The sequence below is a fragment of the Varroa jacobsoni genome, unplaced genomic scaffold, assembly GCF_002532875.2.
Source record: "Varroa jacobsoni isolate VJ856 unplaced genomic scaffold, vjacob_1.0 scaffold_193, whole genome shotgun sequence".
NCBI classification, from domain to species: domain Eukaryota; kingdom Metazoa; phylum Arthropoda; class Arachnida; order Mesostigmata; family Varroidae; genus Varroa; species Varroa jacobsoni.
In genome coordinates this window covers 194,514-214,566 of record NW_019213095.1, presented here as the reverse complement: position 1 = coordinate 214,566, position 20,053 = coordinate 194,514, and the positions used below count along the sequence as shown (strand labels likewise).

At 39.2% G+C, this 20,053-nt stretch overlaps 1 protein-coding gene and 1 long non-coding RNA gene across 3 annotated transcripts; one reads left to right on the top strand and one right to left on the bottom strand.

The window, feature by feature from the left end:
- Window positions 1-34: 34 nt before the first annotated feature.
- DCTN4-p62 (dynactin subunit 4) lies at window positions 35-4,716 on the bottom strand. 2 transcript variants are annotated; one of them, XM_022854807.2, is made up of 9 exons: window positions 4,556-4,716; window positions 3,294-3,364; window positions 2,960-3,097; window positions 2,235-2,483; window positions 1,807-2,010; window positions 1,434-1,614; window positions 912-1,102; window positions 555-630; window positions 35-442 (listed from the first exon to the last, which is right to left on the bottom strand). In XM_022854807.2, the coding sequence occupies exons 2-9, from the start codon at window positions 3,326-3,328 to the stop codon at window positions 320-322; spliced, it is 1,197 nt and encodes a 398-aa protein (XP_022710542.1). In that variant the 5' UTR covers window positions 3,329-3,364; window positions 4,556-4,716; the 3' UTR covers window positions 35-319. The 2 variants fall into 2 exon arrangements, with proteins under 2 accessions (XP_022710542.1, XP_022710532.1); XM_022854797.2 differs by lacking the exon at window positions 4,556-4,716 and adding an exon at window positions 4,287-4,549.
- Window positions 2,019-18,619, top strand: LOC111273136 (uncharacterized). The gene is made up of 3 exons (XR_002687885.1): window positions 2,019-2,114; window positions 15,353-15,410; window positions 18,348-18,619. It is a non-coding gene; the product is annotated as an uncharacterized LOC111273136 (long non-coding RNA).
- The last annotated feature ends 1,434 nt before the right edge of the window (window positions 18,620-20,053 follow it).

Here is a 20,053-nt window from a genome sequence, read left to right as displayed (position 1 = left end):
ATGCACTTCTATTAATTTATCAACTACGGATTAATTCTATATTGTCCGCAGTACATACCACCTTTATTTGCGATAATATAACATTCTATATTAATAAATGTTTGCATATATATACACTTTTACTCAAGACAATATAAAGTTACAGTCCTTGGTTTGATGATAGTAACACTTGTGAGTGATGCTCATCCAATAAGAGAGCGATTTGAGGTCACTGACCTCAGCCATATTTTATTAAAAAGAGCTCGATTGCTTAACAATCCGGAAAGGTAAACTTCACATGCAAGTTTGGCTTGAAACAGTAAGTTCCCGCAAAGTCATTTCACTCCTTTGATAGCGGGCCCAAATTAACGATAACCGCGTGCTGCAATGACAGGACCTCGTACTCCCGCTTGTTGCCTTGGATTGTTTGATTGGTATACGTGTGTGTTAAACGGAAGCCGATCTGAAACAATCGTTCAAGAACGGATGATGTCCAGTAAATAAGAGACATATGTTTGTGACGTCAAAGTAACATCACAACAACATCAAGCCGATCAAGCAAGACAACGACTTACAATAACGTTGCTGCATTGCTGAGGCGTAATCTGCATCTTGAAGCCCAACTTGTTACATCGCTTGAAGGTAACCACACTGTAAGAAAAAGCGGTGAGGGTGAAAATGAAAAATTAGATATCTATGTAACTATACATTTACTTTATATTCACATACAAGATACATATCACTGATAGCTCCATATATTTACTTAATAGGTGACAGTTAATAATTACGTGCGCGTACATGGTACGTACGCACTTGAATTTTGAGGAAGCTAGACTCACAAATGATTACAATGAGAACAAACAAATGATAGTCTAGTTATCGTCACCGTTATGACCTGTTACAGGATTGTAAAAAGCGCAGATGGGGCAAACCTTTTGTTATTTCGATCGTCCATCTTATCCGCTGTATCATCATATTCGGCGGCGTCATCTTTGGCGGACAGGTACATCGTGCATGACGGCAATGCTATAGCACTATTTGTACACGTCACCTCCGGAAAAATGAGACCAGTACCCGTGGGCGTGCCTGGGTGGCCCTCCAGCGGAAGCAGTGCGACCGATACCTGCAAGAACATACGCGCTCCTATAAAGTACCTCGGAAACTTCTATGTGCATGCTAATTTTCTATTTGAGCTTCTTTCCGGTCGGTTCATATAACCTACTTGAACGAATGTCAAAACATAAAACGTTGTTATCTTATGAGTTTAAATTTCCTGACGAATAGGTCACCGAAATAACCAAATACTATGACTATATACTCGGTTTACAAGGAAAAATGATGTTTCATTCTTACGTCACTCAAAATATACAATACAGTATCTATATTGGAATTGGTAAAGTACAAATAAGTTTAATTTAGATTTTTTTAAAAAGGCCTAATAATCTTGCGAATACCTCATGAGGCGTTGGGTTAGTAACTGTAAGTTCGATTGTGACCTCCCTTCCAGCAAGAAGTTGGGGACACGTCTTTACTCGGACTTCCGGTATGTGATAATAAGCTGACAACTGAATCTTGAATTTGACTGAACCAGGATTATATTCAGGCTTACATAGCGAATGCGTGCAATCCTTACACCTGTGAAATGTAAGGCACCTGAGCATCATTGAATACCTGCATCTAATGTAGACTTTCTTTTCAACAAATATTTATTTATTACATGTAAACACTTATCATATAACCCATTACGATCCAACAGTTGTAAAGTAGAAGATAACACATGTCAAATCTGACATTTAAAAGTTTTAAAAAACATTTAGAAGTATATACCTTTGTGATTTTTTTGTGAGTAGCTTGAGATTCTTCATCCGGAGGTCAGCCATCCTGGTAGGTTGTAGTTCTGGATTGCTAAGTCGCATGCGAATATTGGTTACTTCATCGATGTTGAGGTTGTTCAGAAACCGCTCCGGCAGATCATCTACTTCCTCGCTGGCCTCTGCCGCAAAACAGCCTTCGGCAACCTTTTGCGACTCTCTAAGCAAGCGCAGCAAATTCAGTTGAGAATGAAAATGAAAGGCTTCATGGGATTTGGCTCAGGTGTATTAGAGGAGACCATCATGAGTAGAACCTCAACAACCGTATGTATTTCTGGATTATCTAACAGGCTGAAACATAATCTAGGTAACACCAAAAGTAGATATTTTAAAATAATCGGTGTCCTTTTTTACGTATTGTTCAGGTATTGACAAGCGACTCACTTTCGTGGTGTCACTTGTAGGCTCATGTACTTCTTTGCGACAACCGTCGCAACGCCGTATTTGTCACTAATATAATAACCACACTTTTGTGTAATCCTCCGCTTGTCCTTTTCAAGCTTCTCATTATGCGCTACAATTCGATAATATTCGCAAAGCTGATGAACACGATCCTGGTTGGGCGCCTCGAGACGGGGCCATCCACCAGAAGCCATAGGTTGATTTTTAAGACCCTGCTCATGAGTAGACCACCTGTTGAATTCAGCAGCCCGTAGGCAAGTAAGGACTAGATTTGATGAAAAGAAAAATTTTATCCTTATTATCGTAAATAAAAACTAGATTTCACCGTCCTAATCAAGTTAAATACATTTTGCGAGAAATAGTTATCATATTCTGTGCTCAGATAAATTAGTAAGTAGAACAAAATAGAAAAGGAAACACGTACCGTCTACAAAAATCGGCAGTATGTTATAATTCTTCTCTTTGCTAAACCCAACCCAATTCAACATGTTGCTTGCTAACTATTCTATATTAAAAAGAGATTCTGTGTAGTAAACAGTTTGTTGCTCTAGCCTCGCCGGTGTTCAGTCACGCTAAGAAATAACATACTTCAACCTATACAATTATGATTCCAACGGTCATATATATATAGCAGCTTAACTAGAAGTAAAGTAGTGGAGAATAGAATGTGTAGAAATGACAAACTATAGACATTTATTACGGCTCACTTGCATGAGTTGCACATCAGGTAATAGCCTCGTTTATTGACCATGATGTTCGGGTCATCTTCCGAAGGAACTTGCTGTGTTACCCCACGGCTATAAAGTGCAATACCGCAGCACGGACATTCAAAACACGTTGTACATCTGGAACAAATCGCAACCATTCACGAAAAGTCATTTTCAACCTCCTCTATTGAGTGTTAGGCCCATCGTCATAAGTTTCACGTCACTATTAACACTAGTAGCTATCAAAACCGGCACATCCTACCGCCGTCTAGTGCATACGCTTCAAAATTAACAATTCGAATCTAGAGTTTTAATTAAGTGAAATAGTACTTACACATTTTTTTTAATGCGAGCTTCAGGGGAGGGCATGAACTCGAGGCAGTTGGGACAATAATGCGTATCCACCTGTGAACAATCAATTAACAAACTCATGTTATGTTTGGCTTTACAGCCTAATTGACTTCTATGATTAACAGATAAATGTAAAGAGTGTATTCAGCATGATTGCTTATACTTCTCACTGCATGCGGCACTTCAGCAATGTGGACTATCACTAAAGCAAAGTTAGTAACAATTTAAACTTTAGACTTTCAAATGTAACTAGCAAAATTGCCACTAGTGGATGTTGTAAACGTCATACGGTGGGTGTTAAACATTTTCATTAACTAAGTTATGATATATTAACGGCGTCTCCCAGGTATCAGTTTGAAAATTAAGAGAAGTATCATCGGAATCACTTGTGTACCTCTAATGAATTTTGTTGTAGCCGTGCCTAATATTTCAGGTCAAGTGCGCCTATATTATAATCATCATTATTATACCAAAAGAAAAAAAGTCTCATTTGGTATCATACCTATTCCCTAAATTACTGATTCAGTCTCGTAAGTCGAAGTGCATTTATTAGCTATAAAAAAATTATGATAGAAATCTCTGCCTGACGATACTCAATTATATGATACCAAAATATGGGCAGGCCTCCTTTATTGCTATTGTAGAGTAATTTATGTGAGCGAGAAATGTTATTGGCGAAATACCACAATCGATAGATTCCTACAAAAAAAAAGCATTAAAAAGTGCCTACATGTCTTGACCTCTCACATAACTGTATAGTTCAGTCGCCAGTCAGCTCAGTCGCCGAACGCTTAGCTGAATTTATCAAGCAAAAGTCACACTATATAAAGTTTAGTTTTTACGAAAATCGGTAGCAAAGGCGCCGGCGTCTTCTTAGTCTCACCATATACGTGTCAAACTATAAAAAAATGCTTGTCTTACAAACCAGACCTACTCAACCGTACATATGCTAATGCTGAATGTTTTAGCTACCCACTTCATGAGATACACAGTCGCCACATCTTAGCTTGAAGCAGTACTTGCAATAGAACAGGGTAGTGAGCGATTTTCGAGCACCACATGTACAAATGTATTGCACATTTTGAGGAAAGAAAATCTCCATTGTTATCACCGAAAGGTACTTATCACTACGCGTTAGGAAAACGTATAATAGCCTCAAATAAACTTAGACAGGAATCCAAAATGACAGCCCCTTCCATGTATACAGCTGCTGCGGGCTACATTATGGAACTTTATACGACCTACCAAAGAGGCCGGAGGTATACTTCAACGTGTGTATAAACAAAAACAGAGGAAGACAACGATCTAAAAAGGAACAGCAATTTCATATATCCTCATGTGGACAAATACTATGTATATTATGCGGATCGTGCTCGCTTTTGTCACATGACGAGCAGAATACTGTTTGAGCTCGCCTAAAATTTGTGTCCGCCTAATACTTATTAGGCCGTAGAGCAGACGATTCTGATGAGCAATCGGTATTTGGTGAACTGTCCTAGGACATGTAAACGTGACTAAAAAGCGAGAGGGAGACGAGGCTAAGCCTCATTTGAATTGCCTGTGTGGCGGGCATGTTTTCATAATAACATAACTGGAAGTATCAAAATGAAATAGTTATTTGTCTCTTGATGTAGTTAAGCTTCGATGGATTTCAGATGATGATTTCCTTACTTCCAAAATCGTGTCAATATGATGTATGACATCAATCGGGCTGCTTATTGATGAGGATTCTGCTCGATTTAATTTGTAAACGACCAACATCATGACAGTAACGATAAATTTTAAAAGCCGGTTTATTTTTGCGTTTTGATCTGCGCTGCTTTGGTGGTTCTATTCAAGAGAGAGATCAACAATAATTTTTCAATAGCGAATATTATAATCATTTTAATAATCTTAGTATTATTCTAAGTGTACATAAGTTTCAGGAAAAGTGCATAAAGACATCCGTTGGTTATCCTATTCTAAGATGAAACCTAAATAGGTACTTTTATATGAAACACATAAATGAGGATTTATTTTTTCAATAAATTCCATACATATAACGAGGTGAGTATTGAGCCCTCGGCGGCATAAATCCTAAATCAGAATTTTTCACTAAAATTTCTCTGTGAATCTAGTTTTCAAAAAGTACTACAACTTCTTAGGAAACAAACCGAAGTGCTAGCTGATGTTTTCGACCATAGCTCTATGTTCAGTTCTCATTCTCAAAATGCTTGTTTATACTATGATAGAATTTTATCACTGAAAGTATTATTTCTTTATTCAGTAACATGAAATCTATGATTTTGAACTTCGACAAGGGAACATGCATCTTTTGTTTTATTTTTAAGCGAAAGATAAACAGTTTTCAAGGGCTGTTCAAAGGTCATATTGGCGTGCCATAGGCAGCAAATCCTAAATCCCTTAATATAACCTATTTACTTTTGAAATGTAACTATATTTATTTGCAACATGGTCCTGTTGTGGAGCAACAGAAACTAATTTAATGCCCGCAGGAGGACTATAACTAACGGTTGGAGATTAAAGATGTTTAAAAGAGCTTTGAATTATTCTAGAATTTCGACCATCCTCCATTTAAATATACCTTTTTTCCTCGGAAGAACAGAGGCTGTATCGCATTTTAGGAAGTACGGGCTTTACTATTTGCCAAAGTGCCAGCTTTCGATGAAACACCTCTGCATACTGTGCTTGTTGAGGCTCACGAATGCTTTTGGGAGGCCTTTTTTTAGGAACAAATGTCAACTTTTGTGGATATATCATTTGGTAAACATCCCTTAAAGTCTTCCAATAGTTCAAATATATTATGAGTTAGCAGACAGAATAAATTACTAAGTATATTAAGTTTTTTCCGGAAGCCTTGAATTTTGCGATTTCATTAAGTGATTTTTTTCGATAGGCAAAGGCTTGGCCAATGCAAGAACTTATTGCTTGTTTCGCCATTGGCCAAGCCTTTGCCATACAGTCACCTATTGTCGAAAAATTCGTTTACCGAGTTTCATTGCCAACAACATAATGCCAGTGTTTGAGATACTCAATATGAAACATGGCATTGAGTTCTGAGGGTCTGTTTTATGACGTTAAGTTCAAGGGTAATCTTCCATTCTGCCCTATATTATTAACTGCGCATGTCTGTTGTTTCATGTGTGCCTTGTTCAGGTTAAACATATTGCATTGACGCAGCATCGCAGAACCTTAAATTGTATCAATATATAGAGAAGTACTTTAGCTGTGAATAAAACGGCGAAATAGAGTCTCTGAGGATTATCAGTAACTAATTTGGATGTGCCGGAAGGTGATGGCATTTAGAAATTGGGTGCATTTAGTGGTCGTCTTGTTACAGAGTTGCTATATTATAACAGTGGCTCTGGGATAAATTGCTCTGCTTGGGATTTTTCTTGGAGAAACTTTCTTGCATATGAACTATTAGTTGTTAGCTGCGAAGGACATTTTTGCTGTTAGGCGTAGTGTTGCAAGCTATGTTTTTGGTCACGTTGTGTGAAAGAAACGGTCGATATTCAAATATCCCTGGACGGTTAAGTTTACAGTGACGTATTTGAACGCGTACGCCTGCCTACGCAGCAAACTGTTACAATTTATTACTGCACCTGTAGAAATCTAACCACCCAACATAAGTCTCGAATACATCCTTTATTAGGCGTATGTGATTTTGATGGCTACGCCTTAATTGTGCTTTATGCGAGTACCACATTTTGTCAATCCTGGGTTTTCGTCCGTAAAAACTTGCAATGTCAGTGGAGCTCTCCAATGCAGTACCATCAGTTTACCTAGCTGAGAAGCTACTTAGGGACCCTGTCCCAACTGTACTCGTTTGGGGTCGTAGCGATGGCATAAAATCGGATTTAGTAAGTCACGTTCTCAAGTATAACTATGTCCAAGTACTCGAGTCAGCTGTATGCCATCATAGGTATGCTGTTGGTCCATCAAAACTGCGCGCGTAGTTTCAAAATGTTTCTTCATCTTAGGATGAGCCCAGCGATCCAGCTACAATGGGTGACACGCGAAAGACTCGTAATCTTGGTGGTCTTATTCTATACTTTATATATCTACTATATATTTTTGGGCGAACGGTGGAGACTAATATACTAAACAATCCCTGTATATACTTAAACTATATATAGAACATGTGATGATACTCCTGTTGCTCAGGGGTACAGTTGCAGGCTCAGCTCGGATTAGGAGCACATTGGGAAGTGGTAGAATCTCGTCAGAGTAAACTTGCGAGCCTCACGGCCTATCCTTCTTGTCGACAGTCATAAACTGTCAACTAAATCATTGTAATTCGTCACACTTATGTTAGGAAAGGACAGGTCTGGGTCACAACTGCCCATACAGACGCGTTCAGTAATGTGTAAAGCGATTTATCACTACCAGTAATACTTGGACGAATGAGAGACTTCGAACAACGTTGACGACAAACACCTGTGACTAGTCTTCTAATCATCCTGCAATACTTTGACTACTCTTGTTGTTTTAGGTAGTCTTTGCAGTCAAGCAATCATAATCCGATACTTGCTTAAAAAACACGTTTGTCAATAGCCAGCAGACTTCCACTGTTGTTCATCTGGGCGAAATATTCATGCGGATTTCACAGCAAGCTGAAAGGCGTGCTCTACGTTATCGCCGCGGAACGAGTTTCAGATATGAATGTTGCCACCTTTGCGCAGAGGTGGCCGATGCGATTTTTACTGTGTACTACGGTGGTCAACCTATGTCATCGAAATATATATAACTAGACTAGGTCCAAACGCCTATAACGAAAGATGAAGCAACGCCGAAGTATGCTAATTATTGATATGAGCTAACAAAGTATGGTCCACTTTTTTTCACTGCATATGGTATCACCAAATTGGAGTGAGATATGCCTTTACTGAATCTCCGGTAGATTCAAAAGATATCTTACAGCACTTTTCGTTGAGCTGGTATTCATTGTGCTTAAGTAATCGCTCTACCCAATTCTACCTCATGAAGTAACGGGAAGTTAGGGAGATACGCGAATTGTAGCACGTGATGAGCGTCTGCCCTATGCGAACTAAACATGAGCTAACGTACAAGGTAAATAAGGCTGTGCGTGAAAATGCTTCCAAATCTCATGTCTGCTTTATTCGTATTATAAACCAAATGGGGGAATAGGAAAACATATGCTGCAGAATGCCGAATGAGCAGAAAGAGAATAGGTGGGCACAAACATATGTAACGCATACATTGCTATATTTGTACGTATATGTTGTAGTATACAAGTAGTTCTTATAGCGAATCGATCAGCGTCAACAATTTGATAATTGTTATTTTACTGGTCATTGAAGGAGATGGAAACGGGCTGTCGGAAACAAAGGCTCAGGATAGGATGTGATTTGGCCTTTCAGTGGGCCACCCATGCATTACAGCCAAATTAGTAAACTGAATGGGTCACGCAGGGCTGGAATGGGAACAATATCGACATACTTGAATTGACACTCACGTGCATGTTTGTGTATCAAAAAAATGCTAGAGATTGGATAACATTAGTATATTAATGTATATAGAGATCAGAGCTATCGTTTATGACAGTCATGCAACGATTGCCTGACAGAATTGTAGGATGGTGCAGTGTACAATGTATCAGGTGGATGAACTGTCGAAAAACGCAACAAAGAAGTAGTTCGTGGGATATTTCAAACCGTAACGCATCGTTTAACTGCATGTGGAAAGAAAAAAGGGTTGAACATTTGAAATAGGGCATTCATTTGTCAGTACTAAAATTTCTATAAGGTCGGCCAATAGCCAACAGAACAATACTTGCCCCCATCGAATTGCTATCATATCTAAACGTATCGATCGAAAATCTTGATTGAATTAACTTATATGCGCATAAACGTGTTCATAGCCTTGGAGAAAACAGAATCGCTTGGGTATCGGGCCTATTATTGGCTAGCTAAAGGTTAAGAACCGTAAGATGGATTTTCTGGGTCGAGTGTTAGAATTGTGCTGGCTGTATTTTCGTTCAGTATTTCTACATCAATATCGTTTTATATTTATTAGATATACATTAGGAAATAAGTGGCTGGAAAAAAATACAACAACAAATAATTATTGCAAAATGTATGGACGACGACTTTAGTTAGGCCAAGCGCTGAGAGCGATGCACGAAACAGTTAAGGCAGGTAACTATGAGCGCCATTGGTGGCGGGACACCTAAGTTTGCGTTGGAAAGTAAGAATAAGCTGTAGATTGACAAATGTAGACTCAAAGACATATATAAAGGGGCCGTGTATTTTGTTCCACAAAAGTGAACGCCCGTAATGTATAAGAAGCAGCGAAAAAGTAAGCTGCAATGCGTGAGTTCAGAGTGCGGGAATCAATCGTGGGCCCAGCGAAGTCTAACAAAATGGCTAATATTAATTTGAAACAGGACGCGGCCCTATAAAACGATAGGTTAACGACAAAACGTGGACGGGCCAACGACGACGTAGCAATGACATAACGTAATGACCGCTTGCATTCGAGCAGCAGGATACGAGCAGCAGGATATGGTCAACCATATAGAGATTGGCTGGGCTTTTAATTGATCCAAACCTTTCTAATGCTTCAAAAAGTGAAAAAAGATAATAGTTCAGAGAAAAAGTTCGCTATCCTTGGCCCAGTGTAGGCATATGACGACCTAGCAATTGGCGTTAATAATCTATTTGTAAGCAGCAGAACGACAGTTCAGCTAATTTTCCACGAAGTCTGCTATAAATCATGTACTTAGGTTTTGAGTGTGCACGTCTTGCGTATGGGAATATCCATAAAGCCTCTTTTGCGAATGGTAAAAATAGGGGGGTAGTCACAAGGGCAGAAGGTTCCTGTAACCAACAGCAGTAATTTCGGCACACAGCAGCGTGTGCCACGAAAAAACGCCGTAAATGAAGGAACTATGGAATTGCTTGCGGAGAACGAGCCTAAAGCATGTACCAAGAAAGCTAGTAGTAATACCCAAAAGTAGGGACAGGCCGTATCTGTTTTTGAAAGTTCTTGTGGCCTGAAATATAACAAAATTGGAGAGCTTTTAGTTGCCTTTATTCCACTGTGTCTGCACGAGCAATTTCCACGGGACAATGTTTTCGCTGAGAGAGTGTGTTCCATATCTGGGTAGCTACGAAGCTTGTGTGCACTTCATGCCTTCGTTATTCTCCTCAGAGGACTTCAAAGACACAAGCTGTGCGGCGATCGAAAGGAGGATCGCTTAGGAGCCAAACATCGTGCTTGTTTCCAAATTTAGATACCTATAATTATAGGGCTCGAATCCAGAGCGAACCAATGCGCATATTTATGACACGTCCAGCGCGCGATTATGATTTAATTTTATGGTTCGTCGTGTGCGACGTTGATCTCTACTGCCAGCGGCGAATGTTGCTATCGAATGGGTGGGGCATAGTATTTGTGTTTGCACAGTGAAGGGGCTGTAAAATATCGATCGTATACCTAACGCTCTCTCTATTCAGGTTCGCTATCGTTCTCATATACTCAAACACACACACGTGAAAAAAATTACGTGCTTTACTGATCTAAGTTGCGTAATAGCTAAATAGATGTAAAATATATGTTTGGGATATTACTTTAAGCAGTTGCGTTATCACCCGTGCTACAGTATTGAGAATCGTCAGCTGCACGAATTTCTAATACGGAGTAAACTGGATACCAAGACCAAAATCGAGAAAGACGTTTAGAAATATTGCGCTACCTGCAAACATACAAGAAGACAAAACTGACTGAAGTTAGAGCTCAGAAATGAGAAAGAAGTTTTAGATATTGTTGACAATATTATATAGTTGTCAGGATAATGTGTATAAAGGAGCTAGTTAGGGATGCAGTACCATGCGAACAGCTTTTTCTGTTTTCTTTTTGGATTGAATATTGAGTTAAGTATATTTACTCTTAAGGATTTACGAACTCTAAATATATTTTCAAATACGTATCAAATTGAAAACACGCAGTTTTTTGGTACGCCTCCCTCGCCTGACTAAGGCAGCTGTTCAATTCTTTTAACCATCTCGTACGCACTGCTTTGTTTGCAGTAGTTACACGCCATTTATGTACATATTTTTGTTTATGATTTATATTTTTTTTGTTTTTTATTCATATATTATATAATATTATCTTTGTAACCAACTCCTTTCTTAAACCAAACAGCAAACTCGTTATGGCAACAAGCAATGCGGCATTTAAGCTATTATTAATTCGCCTTGGACAAACCCGCACTAAGGTCAGCGATTTCCTACTTTTCTTAAGATTGACGGTGCACGTTCTCACCAGTTTTCATGCGACTACAGAAAAGGTCCTATGAGAAAAAAATGAAGGGTTCCTAGTTGGGTTTAGATACAGAATGCTGTTTTTGACATACCTGGATGCTTTATGCAGAAATTAACAGTGATTTTGGAGAAAATAACATTAATAGCTAATGGGGTCGTCCACATATGTTTCAATAGTATTTTCAACTGTAAAGGTCTGAAAAGTGTTGAAAAGACTTCTGGCTGGCTATCGCCTTAAAACTCAGCTCCCCCGAAATTTTCTGCAGGTACCGTATTCGAGCGACACTTCAATGAATTTACGTCTGTAAATATCGTGAATTTATTTGCGTATTGAAAAAAAATATTTTGACTAGTTAGTGTCTTATGCTCCAAATTAAAGTTGTAACCGTGGCAGATGTAGCTTACATTAAATAAACATGGCCGTCGGATGTGACACTTCCAGCACATGTAAAAAAAATTCAATTGAATTATCTGTTTTTGTTAAGAAACAAAGCATACAAAGAAGTCTTAAATTTAGTAGGTAGGTTGGTGCATCTAAATTAATACTCTCCTCTTTAAAGCGGCCGTTAGCTTTTTTTTATCGAAAATCTAAATGTATTAAAAATGGTTTCTTGTGTTATTCTAAAGCTCTTCATATCTGGACTTTACTGAGGATTTTTTTGGCCCGTATTACAAAATCATTGTTCAAATTTCCCAAAAGCCGCATCAAAATTGTCAATAAAATGGGCTGTCAATGTCGGGCTAAAGGTGAAGCTTCTCATTTCGACGAGGGTTCGTCCAGCGCAGAAAGATTCGAGAGTAGTTGATGTTTCCTCGTAACCCGGAAAGACGCACTGTTTTCTATGCCGGGTTTGCTGTTGGGTTTCAAGAAGAACTTGCTTGACATGAAAAGTAGCAAATGAGCGCGTCCGGCAAACCCTTCCCTAATTTTAATGCACTGCTCTATTTAGCCTTTAAGGCACATTCTGCCAGGCACTGCCCCATAAACTAGTGATTAGCCATAGAGCTGAACTGAATCGGCTTTTTTCTTTATCTAGTCTTGTATATGTATATATATATATATATATATATATATATATATATATGTCTAATTACGACCATTTTCCGGAGTCAGCTTTACAAATGTTTGGTGTGAAGCGCCAACAGTAATTCATCACGAGGTTTGCACTTTCAGTTATTCTCACAGCTAGAAAACTTTGAGTTACGCGTTATAAAGTTGCTTCTACATTCCGACATGAAGCTTAGGGTTTCTCGAAAGTTTGCAGAGGCTTGGTAATTACGACAAAAAGGTCTAATACAGTATCATTGATACACCGAAAATATTGACAACCTTTACTTGATCAATTTCAACCGAGTTTAAAACGTAACAAGGTAGGATTTACTAGCACCGTCCACTTTGAACAATCACTTATGAAGTCGATATGAAATTCGGCCGATCAAGCACTGTACCCCCAGACATAAGAACTGACATTTGGGACTATTCGAGGGGATGACAATGTTTTCTTGGATCTAAGATTTACAAAGTATAACATGACAAGAGCTTGAACGACAAGTAAACTCAGTAGAGAGTTTTCTGATTAAACATATTCTTCTGCAATTAACATGATTCGTTCCGCAGTAGAGGTTCTGCACTACAATGGACCCTGATTTTTTTGACAACAGTGAGTATTGCTTACTGGCAACACAATGGATCGACGGCGATCATCAGATGACCTGAGATAATGCAACACTCGTTTAGCAAATTTCGGAACGTTGTTCTCATAGCTAGTGGGCAAAAGTTGGGTGTAGAAGAACGATGGCGGTGACAAATACGCTGAGCATGTGTCGGGCCTCGACAGTAACCCCAGTCATCACGCACCATTTAGCCGAGCTGCAGGTAACAAACCAGACTAACAATAAACGTATGTATTCTTCTGATTCTTGGACAGGGTATACATGACATAAACGTTGAAGACAGTTATGACATTAACGGGCATCACCCTGGCAATCGCTTCCCGGAGACCGATTTGAACCTTCAGCTCGATTTACCTTACTACCTGGTTGCTTTACACAAATACAAAAACCCGTTCCATTAGCAGCAAGTTTAATTTCTAATTTTGTCCCAAATTGCCAGTAGAAGGACGAGCAATTAAAACTAGCGTCCTTATATTCTAAGGGGCTGCAAATAGCACGATAACATTCCACGGTCAGGGCTTCCATTACAGAACATGTTCATTACAACAAATATCGACCGAAATACTATAGACATTATACAATAGCTAAACATGGGAACGCGGTCAGCTTGTATCAAAGTGCAGAGGAGAAAATTTGTCAATAAGTAGAAAAAATCGAAAAGTACTACCTAAATTAAGGAGGCGTATCAAATACCACGAAGGCCATAAAGGAAGTATCAACAACGTCAAGAGCAAGAACGACTTGGTAAATGAGCGTATGCATTTCGACGAGATATATGGCTTGATGGGGTTCAAGCTGTTTATACATGAAGGTGCCATATTGAAAAAAGTCACTTCCTAACAATTGAGGCTCGTTGGTTTCAGGTATTTTGTTAAAAGTAATGTCCATGATCGGTGAAGTTACGTGGTCCTAAGTTATACTTTAACGATTCTAGCAATGGCTTCCGCAACACCTGTGGTAAACTGAAGCATTTCTAGTAACGCTTAAAGATTTTTCGAAGTAATACTCAGAGCAAAAATGCCGTGTCTAACGGACCTTTCTCAGATCTTCGAACCAGTACGTACCGCCATAATCCCGCTTAGATTATTAAGCAACAATTACTGAACCTCCTTAGCATTATATATGAAGTTATTTTTTTTTCAATTACTTCATTAACTATTACTCCTCATTAGCATCTAATAGTCTACGACGCGAACAAGGTGGAAGAAGGCGTAACACCAGGCCGGACACTGATGTTAAATAGGATGTGTGCACACCCTGTGTGCCATTCAAGGTGGGTGACATCTGTTTTGGCAGACCCAATTATTCGAGTATCCTATGAGCATCGAAAACCGTTGATACTCGACAGGTCATATCCCACAGAAACGATGAACTATTACAGAATGTTGCATATGTGTATTGCCATCACAAAACCATCGCGATTCCAAGAGCTGTGTTTAGGAATAGCCTAAAGTCGAATGTTTTTTGTAACTGATGAAAACTACGTTCCACAATATGTTGAGTTTGTTGAAATTCTTCGGTCGATATCATCGCGTCGACCACAGGTCGTTAAAGGTCCACGGTTGCTCTAGTCTCTTCTGCTAGGCTCAACACTACACACCTGGTGTAGTTGTTAAAAACTTATTTTAAGTTCACCAAAACACTTTGACAAGCAGCGCTGTTCGAATGTTGCGCAATAGGACAGTGCTGATCCTTTCAATAGGCGTTTGCGTATGGTGATGTTTAACGAAAACAGGGCGACTCAAGGTAAGATGTCAGATGGGGACTTGGCCCCTGTTGGGGCAGATGGGACGCAGAACAAGCGTACAACAACGTGTGTTCCCACTTGAATAGGTCAAAAAAGCTAACAATTATATATAGAAAATTTATGAATGGATTAGAGTCGATATTATTGACCAGAGTCAGCGCACACTACTGCGTAAGCAATGATCATGTGTGTCAAGCGGGGCCGTCGTATAAATTGCCTTTAAGTCTGTTCGTCTGGTACGTTTACCATATGATAACACACAAAAATCGGTAGCATATGTGCACAAATGAAAATTAATTCAATCATATTGACTTGTTGTATTGTTATGTGCAGGACACGGACACTTAACTCGTATGGGCTCAATGAACGCGATACAGAACGAGCCAAAAAGGTAATGTATTAACTAGAACTTGAATTGGAAATTACAAGTACCGAAACAAAAAATCATCTGATGTAACTGCAGTACTTTTCATGAATGGTCTTTTATGGTTACGTTATACGCCGTCAAATAAATGAACTACTATAAGTTAATATATATATAACTATATATATATATATATATATATATACATATATAATATAATATGTATAAATCATTAGTTAAATGAAAGTAGTGTTTCACCTTTAAAACTACTTACATTGTTTTGCCGTCACGAACGTGGGAATACAAACCGTGTGATGGCAACGACTAACTTTTTTTTTAACGCACTTTTTGAGTCAGTTCTTTCGTACGGGCACCATTTGTATGAGTGAGCCGCCCAGGAGATAATGTTCTGTCATTAGTATTTTCAATCACTTATTGTGCTGTGGGCTTTGGACGCCACTGTCCAATTGTTTGATCTCCTTCGACGGCTTCACTTTCATTGGCCCTATATACAAACATGTACGATACAGTACGGTACTGTCATTTTTAACTTGAACATCTGTAACCTACAGATCTTACCTCATTAATTGACCATGCGATATCTGATATTTTTCTCATCATTTTAGTAATACTCTTTTGTTCCGTGACAATAATATATCACAGACGAATGATACTGATTGGGGAAATGGTACCCCGTGAGCTGCGTATTTTGGCTGAGCAGGAGTCGCAGGCAGCCGTAGAAGCGGACAAACGGTTGACTATGTTAATGTTGGCAGTTTGTGCCATCGAGTACATAACGAATTTTATTGCTGCGATCAGTATCACGTCAGGTGACGTTGCCCTCAGCAATAGCCGGTTCAATTGTCTTCTGTATTGAAAGCCTAATGATTTCAACGTTAAGGTATATCATTACGAAAACGGGAATCATTATCGTAACATCACCACGACTAGAACTCACGCCTCGAAGTCGGATTGATTCCTTGGTGACGTTTTTATGCTGGAAAACTTTTCCGCAGAGCTCGGTATGTTCGGGGGTGTGATAGTTCTGATCTGAGTGTGTAAGACCTCAAGATAGGCGATCTCCGTAAGAGACAGATTTAATAAGTAGATGATGGCTGCTACTAGGAACGTCATTAAGCCAGTACTGCCGGCTGATAGTCCGCTGTTAGTTTTCCGCACACGCGAGCGAATTGCAAACTACAGAATAATGCTCGATAGCTCAAACGGTCGAAAAGAGAAACGATTCAGAGAATGGGGTGCATTTCATAGAGCAATCAATGAACAGGGACCAGTAATTCGAGGAAAAATTGAAGTAATCAAACAAGAATAAAATATAGCAGGTCGCTCGAAGCGAATCCGCATAGGTGAACGAGGCTGAATCCGCGGAGACCAGGTCATCTTAGACTGCTGTCAGAAGACAACAGTTATCGATAACGACGTAAATCTGAAAAATGAGCTGTCACGCAACAATGAGGAATTTGCCGTAGAACTAAAACAAGATTTCCAATCCAAATAGCCAGTAACGCCTGACGGGTCGTCTCAATCCGTGCTTCTGTCCCGTTGTTGCTGTTGTTATCATGTGGCTGAATTTTCTGCTTCCGCGATGCCTGTATAAAAAGGCCGCAGCAACGTCTGTGACTGAAATTATTGAACTTGTCCGGGAAAGCAATTTGTGCGGAAATCCTAAGGCAAGCAAAAATCTTTTCTCACATCTCATTGTATTTGTTTTGTCCAACGATTACCTTTAAAAATGAAGATATCGCCGGTGAGATCTGCGAGAGAAGCTTCGCGCACGAGTAAAGATCTTAACCGAGAAGAGCTTTTTGACAGACTCGAATTCGACTGACATCTGTATTAGAAACGAACATGTAGATATTTTCACATATTAATAAACTGTTGAAGTGTGCGAAAACAAAATGCTTCGCTACGCAATTATTGGTATGTTCTCACATTTTGATCAAAATATCCTAGGAGGTAACGCCTTCGAGATTCTGATCATCAAAAATTCTAAAGCCTTTCGAGATTAAAAAAAAAAAGTGTAAAAATCAACTTGCCTGATATTATGTGCCGTCCTTAGAACTTACGCGTCGTAAGCAAACCGCCACATGACATTCCGGAAATTATTTTTCTTATTCCCTCCCGTATAAGGTCAGGATAATAGTTTCTGACGACTAGCGTGGGTACAGGCCCGATTAGCACCTTAAACACGGACTCGGACAAAGAAACTACTGTGAAATCCTTTCGTCATATCCACTGATATACAGACTAAGAAAAAAGTGTGAACAGATAGATACGAAGATAACGAATTAATGTATAATTATTAATTAAGTTTGAATTCAAGTACCTTCGGTTTGTGTATAATATTGCCTTTCTCTTCTCGATTCGGTAAGGCTTGTCCTTTTTTATCAGTCCGCTAATAACAGTCAACAGTTCATTGTTGTGCCATGAGCGGAACTGTGCCGAGTTCAAGCTCCAAAGAAATTGCTTCTAGGGAAAAAGAAAATGAAGAAGAGGCGCATTTTTGACACCTGCTCTATTTTTTGTAAAAACAGCTCGTTTAACAACGGTACGTTGTAACTAAAGGATGTACCTTGTCCTGGTCAGCCATCTGGAATCGATAAAAAACTGTTAAAGGGACTTAAGAAGAAGACGGTTGGTAAACAAATATTGAATCCGGTGAGAAAATATGACAATCGTTAAATATATAATCGTTAATATGATAGTACTATAGAATTTACTTTTTAGGTGCTTGGGTACTTCATAGATTGAGTAAAAAACACGTCGCTCTCGTTATTCGTCGACGCCTTGTCTGGCGTCCAACAACATGTAAACAGAATAACGTGTTTCTAACGCGAAATTGCCGCCAGTGACGCCAAGTATCGTTTCTCTATTGAGCAAAAAACAAATAGCCATTTTCGGAAAATAAGCCCAACCTTACAGTTAAATCTCCATTTTGGTGACTAGCGTTCGGTGGTAGCGGAACAGTCGTATACAGTGCGAAATGCTTTAGAAGGACGAGGCAGTGTACAAACATCTGTATATGGCCCAGCTGTATCAAATGAATGAAGGGATCCAACAGAAATGCCCGATACATAAGGCCAAGTCGTGACAACGCAATAAAAGCTGTAAAGGCCACCTTGCAATACCTTCAGTAGGAGATTCTCCAGACCTCATCTCAACAGATCATCATCTCTTCCTACCATCGACACATGACGACCAATATTAATAAATTAATTTATCGCTAGACTTGAAGTGAAACGCCTTCTTCTTATTAAGCGAATGATTCGAAATGGCTACTTATATTAACTTAATACAATGGCTAGTCATATCCGTACGAATCAAAGATTTAACCAGTTTTATTTCATGTCCTTCTTCGATCTACTAGCCTTTTTGCATAATCTCGAGTACGACGTAAGCAAGACGGCACCCAAGCGTCGTATAAAATGAAACGACTTGGTGACGACGATGAGCTTTTCAATGAAGTTAGCGTGTTCCAATAGAAACACGCTTACAATCCCTATAGACATTTCTAACTGTACTTTTAGTTATTATAACGCTATTTAACAGTGACTAAGAGAGACAGCACAAGTCAAGCGTACCTGTAGTACCGAGTGTTGTAGCGTTTTTTCTTTGAGGACCTGTAAACTGGACATGGCGCGTCCAATAGTGTTGGTCGTTAAGCTGTTACTTTACGCTTCCTAAACGGTTTTTCTTCAAACGCAATATCCAAAAGACAAAACTGAACTGGAATTTAAAACACCAACCCTATGCCAGTTTGAAGCTCTCCATTGTACACTTGGTAGATGAACATCGATGGAATCCTCAGTTTTAACCCCAAAGCCATAATCTACCTACGTACTTCGCATACAAAGCCGTAAAAAGAGCCATGAAGCTCTAGAAGAAACATCTAGTCACCATTTGATTTGGATTTGTATTTTGCGCTTGACTATAGCTTATTGAACGTATCTGAAGAAGGAAACAATCGACAATATAGGAATGCGTCCGATGTGATTAAAATGTACGCCTGTATGACGTTTTATGCAGGGGATTAAAAAACAGTTACCTAATTAGGTAATCTTAACAAGATTTTTTCAGCAGCTTTTGGACCATTTTAGAGGTTTGCATCAGCCACTATCGGTACAACAAAGGATTCAACGATTTTCCTTGCAGGTTCTATGTCGGAAACGACAAACCATCACCATGTTCGTGAATATGAACCGCTTCAGGCTCAAGTTAAACAAGTAATATATTGTCATCTGGATTCGTTTGTTTCACCCTACAGAAACGAGAAGAATAAGTATTACACCCCGTCAATATTCCTTTTGGACATACACCTTATAAAGTATTTCCTTCCTAATGTACTTTAGTCACGATGTCGTATGCATCATTTGTGTAACATGTGTGTACAATAAAAGACAAATCAAATGGCCTTAACTCATATTGCTTAGCCAGAACCGTTCGCCAAACCGCCGCCATCAGCTAGCAGACGATGCCGCTCTGTCATCCATCCCTCTTTCAACTGGCTGTTTCCAATATATATATATATATAGAGAGAGAGAGATACTTGTGCATGTCTGTGTAACTGGCGTTTGCTTCTTTGAGACCCTCTCCTAAAAGTACGACCACTCACCGCTTCCTGTGGGCAGCAGCAAGCGGGTTCGACCTTCCCA

What these genes read in the sequence shown, in the direction of transcription:
- DCTN4-p62 (XM_022854797.2), bottom strand. Translation starts at nt 4,412, where the DNA reads ATGGAGATTTTCTTTCCTCAAAATGTGCAATACATTTGTACATGTGGT. An exon ending in CTACAAGTGACACCACGAAA is followed by an intron (nt 2,011 to 2,234) that starts GTGAGTCGCTTG and finishes GCGCTTGCTTAG; the next exon opens with AGAGTCGCAAAAGGTTGCCG. An exon ending in CTCACAAAAAAATCACAAAG is followed by an intron (nt 1,615 to 1,806) that starts GTATATACTTCT and finishes TACATTTCACAG; the next exon opens with GTGTAAGGATTGCACGCATT.